This window comes from Corapipo altera, unplaced genomic scaffold (genome assembly GCF_003945725.1).
Source record: "Corapipo altera isolate COAL_440 unplaced genomic scaffold, ASM394572v1 1, whole genome shotgun sequence".
In the NCBI taxonomy this organism is placed as follows: domain Eukaryota; kingdom Metazoa; phylum Chordata; class Aves; order Passeriformes; family Pipridae; genus Corapipo; species Corapipo altera.
The window spans coordinates 27,937,053-27,943,828 of record NW_020884873.1 but is presented as its reverse complement, the minus strand read 5'-3'; the positions used below and the strand labels follow the sequence as shown (position 1 = coordinate 27,943,828).

At 44.3% G+C, this 6,776-nt stretch overlaps 1 protein-coding gene across 1 annotated transcript; it reads left to right on the top strand.

Annotated features, from left to right (window-relative positions):
* Window positions 1-362: 362 nt before the first annotated feature.
* Window positions 363-4,097, top strand: RPS16 (ribosomal protein S16). The gene is made up of 6 exons (XM_027664100.1): window positions 363-435; window positions 520-575; window positions 1,249-1,350; window positions 2,052-2,148; window positions 3,728-3,775; window positions 3,902-4,097. The coding sequence occupies exons 2-6, from the start codon at window positions 528-530 to the stop codon at window positions 4,045-4,047; spliced, it is 441 nt and encodes a 146-aa protein (XP_027519901.1). The 5' UTR covers window positions 363-435; window positions 520-527; the 3' UTR covers window positions 4,048-4,097.
* Window positions 4,098-6,776: the final 2,679 nt, after the last annotated feature.

The window sequence follows — 6,776 nt, the reverse complement described above, 5'->3', positions numbered from 1 at the left end:
AGGGAGTGGCCTCCCCCGCTGAGCCCTGGCCGTGCTGCTCCGGCTGCCGCCCGCTCACGCGTCCCGGCCGTGTGGGGGGCGGGACCTGCAGCCCGTGCTGCCCGGTGGGAGCAGGGCAGTAGGGCTGGCCCAGGCTCGGGCCCAGAGTTCAGCCCAGGCTGAGGCACGCTCCCATTCCCGTTCCGGGTCCTGCTCCCGTCGCTGCCGCCCCTAGCGCCCCCCCCCGGCCCGCCCTGTCGCCACGTGCGAGGGGCGGGGCCACAGCGGCGCGGACGGGGCGGTGCTGCCGCAAAGCGTGCCAGGCGGGGCACAGCAGGGTGCGTGTTTTGTCGCACTGGTGGAAGTTACGGCACTGCGCTTTGCGGCACGCGCCCCTGCTGGCGGGGCGGGCAGCCCCGCGCGGCCTTTTTGCGCAGCCGCCGCCGCCGAGTCCGGGTGTGTGTCCGCGCCGCTCCGGCCGCGCCGCTTCCAGCCCGGCTGTCGGCGGCGCTGACCTCGTTCTCTCCCTCTCTCTTGTAGGAGCAGCCATGCCAGCCAAGGGCCCCCTGCAGAGCGTCCAGGTCTTCGGGCGGAAGGTGAGGCGCGGGCACGGCGGCCCGCACCGCGTGTTCCGCTCTCCCGGGCCGGGCCGCGCCCTCGGGCCGTTCGCGCTCGGAGTCTCTCGGCCGCAGCTCCTCGCCGGGGCCGTGCGGCGGGGCTGGGCCCGCTTGCAGCCCACGTGTCCCGCTCCGGGGGTGCCGAAGCGCGGCCTGTGCCCGGGGCGGTATTAGGGGGGCGGAGGGGATTTTCTCTCGAGGGAGTGGTTCTGGGGTCTCTCTCTCCAGACCTCGGGAGCGGCCGCCGCTGCCGTCTGCAAGCCACAGGGGCCGTGCTTATCAGTGCCGGTGTCCGAGGGCCACGTTGTGAGGTGGTGGCGAGAGGGTAAAGTTCTCACTGCTGGAATCTAGCGCCTCGAAAAATTCAGGGTAACGTGCTCTTGTGAGAAAACGACCCACACAAATACGGTGTTACAGAAGGGAGAGAGTCTTTACTTTGTATATAGCTACATCTTGGAACTACAAGCACACTTTTATTAAGACTCTGCTTTAATGTCAGTATCTGAAAGTGTAAGTAGTGGTATTGTTTTGTTTAGTGCAAAGTGGTAATTTTGGGCATTGGACTAAGACTATTAGATTTTAAGCTTAAGTGAAAGTTCACGCTGCTTGTGCAAAAATGAAATGCTGTACTAATACATATTCGTGTTTTTAGAAAACCGCCACGGCTGTTGCCCACTGCAAGAGAGGGAATGGCCTCATTAAAGTGAATGGAAGACCTCTGGAAATGATTGAGCCCAGAACTCTGCAGTATAAAGTAAGCACCCACACAGTCTCTACCTTTCTCCCCTTGGGTGTTAAAATACTTTATACACCTTGTTACTTGACAATGGAGATGAGTTGCTGACAGTACTGAATTTTTGGTTGTTACTTGATTACCTAAAATGTAGATACCGTTATGAAAACTTAGAAAACTGCATTTCTGTGATCTGGGGTTTTGCTGAACTAACATACGTCAGTGTAATTACATGAAGTATTTTCTACAGTTCTGCATTTTTAAATGGCTTAAAGCTCTCCTTTTAAAAAGGTTGTTTAGAACTTTATGAAATGCCTGCTCAGCACTGCTGAGAGAATCTAAAGCTGGCTAGATAGTTATAAAGTGTAATAAACAGTGAAAACTACCAACAAATCTCTTCAGGTTTTCAGTTTTTATAAACTTGATTTATTTTTTGCATGTAGTTGTGGCATTCTACTTAAACTATTCGCTTGCTCTTAATTCCCATATGCTTTGCTATTAAGATATTTGAAACTTATATTTATTGAAGTCTTGAATTTATTTATCTTATGACAGCACTGGTAGATGTCAAAGAACTCTGCAAGAGGTGTATTTAATCTATATGTGTGCTTCTAAAATAAAGGCTCCATTTTTCGGAGTATTCAATAACGTCACATTTTGTAAATGCACTGCAAGCTCCCGTCCTGATCACAAACGAATACTCTTTGTATTTTGCTTCCCAGCTGCTTGAACCCGTCCTCCTCCTGGGGAAGGAAAGGTTTGCTGGTGTTGACATCAGAGTCCGTGTGAAGGGTGGTGGCCATGTAGCACAAATCTATGGTACGATTTTTGGTGGGATGTCTGGTGTGGATTAGATTGGGTTAAACCATTCTAGTGAGGTGGTGCTGGCTGGATGCCAGGAGCCCACCGAGCTGCTCTGTCATTCTCCTTATCTGGATGGGGAAGGGGAGAAAATAAGATAAAAAAGACCTGTGGGTCAAGATGAAGGCAGTTGAATGAAACGATAGCAAAAGCTCTGGATGGAAGGAAGGAAAACAAAAGGCTTCCATGAGGAGGTGATGTTCAGTCACTTCCCGGGAAGTACGGCCTCAATACCTGTAGCAGTCGCTTCTCTTTCCTGTTTGCTTTTATTGCTGACCAGACACCCTGTGGTATGGAATATCCCTTTGGGTCAGTTGTCCTGGCTGTGTTCCCTCCAAGATCTTGCCCATTCCCAGTGTAGTGGTGGGGAGCAATGTTGGAGGCACAGCCTTGATGCTGTGGGAGCGCCGCTCAGCTGTAACCAGAGTACGCACCATGTGAGAGCTGTCACAGGAAAATCACTCCATCTCAGCCAGACCCGATGTGGCCATATGCTTAAGAGGCTGAGTTCAGAATAGTGACTTGCCAAACTCGATGTTCTGTTTCTTTTTCCACTGCACAAATGTAGGTTTTCATAAGGGCTTATTAGTTATGTTTTGTGTGCAAAGCTGTAACATCTAGAGTAAAGTGAGTGAAATAAATTGATGAAGTTTTGAGGAAATGTGAGGAAACTATCTTTACATGGTGCAGTGTGACAGGGCAGTTCAAATGCAGCTGAGCACAAGGATTTTGGGAGGGGAGGAATGGTGTTTATCATTAGAAATTAAATCTTAATTCTGTATTTTCATGTAGTTCAGAAGCATCTTTCAGCCGATAAGCAAAGCAAGGCAGTTTTACCCTTGCAGAGAAGGTTGAGAACATACTTGCATTAGCTGTTGATAAAAGTTCATCTTTGCAAATAGTAGATTTGTTCTGCTCTTTTAGTTTGAATATAGGGTAGTGAAGTGGAGCTGAGACTGCATAAAGGGCAGAGGCAAGTCTCAGACTTAAGGTTGATCACATTTGTTTTTCAGACCATTCATATTTTTATCAAAATCCTGATGTTTATGATTTGACAAATAACAGTGTAACAACATCTTGACAGTTAAGTCCTCTGCTTCTGGTTTGAGTTCCGGTTACTGTGCTACAGGGGTTTGTTCATGACATGTGCTAGCACTCATACCCTCCTGTTGTCCGTTTTGCTTCCTTAGTCTTTCAACACACTGCTCAGTTTTGTCCTTGTTGAAAAGTACAGACATTGCAGAGAACTGTCCATCAGGAGATGTATCTGTGTTAGTACTGGGGAGATAAGGTGATCAAACTGCCCTTGTACAATTTCTTGGTTAGCTGGCAGTTGTCAAGTCTCATATGAACTGTGGGTGGCCTCTTGACACAAGTTTCTTCAGATTTGCCAAAGTAAAGGTCACGTGGAGTATTAGGGAGGGAAAGGACAAATTGGCAGCAAACAAGATAGCAAGTTTCTCAGATAACTGGAACCATGTATTTAAATTTTAAATAGATTTGCAATCCTTACCAATCCTTTACCTTTTTTTAACAGCTATCCGTCAAGCTATTTCCAAAGCTTTGGTGGCTTACTATCAGAAATGTAAGTAATTTTGACTGTTGTATTAGCTTTAAGTGGAAACGTATGGCTTTTGGTGGTTTGATTGCAGAAAGTGTTAATATTGATGTTCCATGTGAAACTGCTTTAACTGATGATTTTTTTAAACAGATGTTGATGAAGCTTCCAAGAAAGAGATCAAGGATATTCTAATCCAGTATGATAGGACTCTACTGGTTGCAGATCCTCGCCGTTGTGAATCCAAGAAATTTGGAGGACCTGGTGCTCGTGCACGCTACCAGAAGTCTTACCGTTAAAATTGTTTTACTGTCATGAGAAGTCAATAAACATAAAGAATTTGATAATTTTTGTGTTTCTAAATTGTGTTTTTCTGTGTGGGTAAATAGATTTTTTTTTTTTTTCTCCACTGTTACCTATCAATTTGTGTATTAATTTCAAGTTATTAAAGTAAAATCAGAGAGCTGATAGCAATTCTCTTTTATCCATTCATAGTAAGTCTGGATAGGTAGGGTCTTGGGAATAAAGAAAACCTTTCTCCTGTTGATCAGTGTGTGGTTATCGGAACATAATGGCTCACATCCTAGGTTTTACGGGTACATGAAGCAACATAGTGGCTCATGAAAGCAGAGTTCAATCTTCACCTTTCTGGTACAAATTAACATTGTCAAAACCAAAGTAATTACCAGGGGCAGGGGATGGAGGTTTGTTAAACTCTTGCATTACCAGATAATACAAAGTTTTCTAGCTTGTTATGTCTAAATGTAGGAAACTTAAAATAATAAGCCCTATGTATTCGGTTAAAAAGTAGTCTTTAGTAAATGTAAACCAAGAATTTTGTGTTGCAAGATTGGGTCTGAATGATTCATCCTTCAAGCACATGTTCACACGGTACAAGCCCAGGGATGTAGATGTGGTGATGAACATTAAATAATTTTATTAAAAAAGGAAAATCTCTTTGCAAGTCAGAAAACTGCTTGTTATGAGTTGGGTGAGGCAATTTGAAGGCCTTAGAAAGGAGGGAAAAAAGCAGAGTTGAAAATATGACAATTTTCAGAAATCTAGCTAGAGGATGTGTGTATGAAATGTTGAAGTTTCAGTTTCTCTTCCATTGATCCAGGGACAAAAAACCAGAGTTTTGAGTAGATATGGGATATACCAACAAGAGACTGCTGAAAAGGCTCACGGTCCTTTAGAAGAGTTGCAGGTAATGGAGTGAGGATTTGGATACAAGCTGACCCAACAGGTATGACCACACCCCTGAGCTGTTTCCTGTTTAAAAACCAGTTTGGAGAGGAACTGAAAAAAACTGGAGACCAAGACACTCAGAGCCCAACTGCTGTATTGCGCTCTAAGCCTGCTAGTTGAGTGTCTCTTGTATGCTTTTTGTGCCAATACTGAAATTGTCATAGGAACACCTTCTTACTTGAGATTTCTTTTTAATTGGGCTTTCTCAGCATGGTATTTCTTCTCTCATTTACTTAATGGGAGGTTATTTCAGCATACTCAAGTCAACACAAAGTTAAACCAGCTTCCTTTGTGGGTTGGGTTGGGGAAGTGGAAAGAATAGTAGAATTCTACCCTTTTGCTCTAGTTTGGGAAAACAGGTGCTTGTGGCTTTTTATAAATGTTATTATTTGTCATGATGTCTGCTTTTTTGGTACAAAAGTATTAAAGGCATCCTCACTGAAGTGTAGTTATTCAGGAGTTAAACGTGTAACTTAAACAAATGCCTTCTGAAAAGGAATTCTCCATCCATCTCCCATTTTAACTGTCAGTGTCTGCCACAAAATAACTGCATTCCATGACCCGAATAGAAGTAGAATGCTCGTATTGAAGTGGAGGGGACTGTTGTATGTTCTATCACCAAGTTACACACAAGAATTCTTTGGTTTTACACTAAATAAATGAGATATTCTGTTCCAGACTCAAGCTGTCTCTGGCAAGATGTGTGGTCTGCTTTTCTCAGTTCTCCCTTTCTGCACTCTAAGCTTTTGGGCTGCTGAAAACTGCGATGCTCAGTCTCCTAGCCTGGCTTTCCAAGGAAAAGATGCTATGCAGACCTAACTTAGAATCTGATTGCTTGAATTCCTGTGAGTTTTGTGAAAACTGGCATCTTGATAGATGGTAATTAGCTTCAGTGGAGGAAAAATAAGCCTTTTAGTTGTTTGGCTCGTGTGATGACTGAAAAGTAGTGGTTCACTCATTGCTTAGGAAACGTGTACTGGCCTGCCAGTTGGCACATCTGAGGCTAGTCCAAAACTGATTCTTGCCTAGCTGTTATATTAGTGGGATGGAGGAGAAAAGACATGATGCAAAGTTGCAGTGTGTGAAAATCAGGGAGGCAGGGGGAGATGCAATACCGGATGCCAGTAACCTTCAGGGTGGATTTCACAGTTAGAAGAAACCTGATGGATCCATTTTTCTGCCCACAGAACAGGTTGTAACAATTGTGGATTTTTGTTTTGCTGTTCTTTTAAAGAAAGGCTGAAAATAAAACTTGCATTGCTACTAATATATCCAGAGATGATATCTGCATGTCATTTCTTCAACCAGAAGACTCTTAGCATAATACAAATGCTTTCTGAACTGAACTCTGATCCCATAAAAATGCCCTGTTAATCCTGTAGAGTGATATCATTCCTATACACTTGCTTTCTAAATGAGAAATGTTTGTGGAATTAGGCTGGTGTCTGCCTGGGTGGCTGAACATTTTTATCCTAGGAGGTTTCTTACTGATCACCCACTAGAGGGCTTAACTCCGTTGAGGAAACAGAACCACTGTGAAGTTTGAAGGTGTAAGGAGGAAACCTGTTTGATCTTCAAACCCTTAATAAGGATCTTGAGCAGCTGTGGATGTGTTTCTCTGGGAAAAAAAAGAAATGTTCCTGACCTCCTATCATCCAGCTCTTTCATTAGTTTCACCAATGCTAATCCTTAGGAAGATCAGGTGTGCACAATAAGATGTGGTCTCAATTGAATTCTTCATCGAAAATACCAACTTTTGTTAATGGCAGTGGATCCAGTT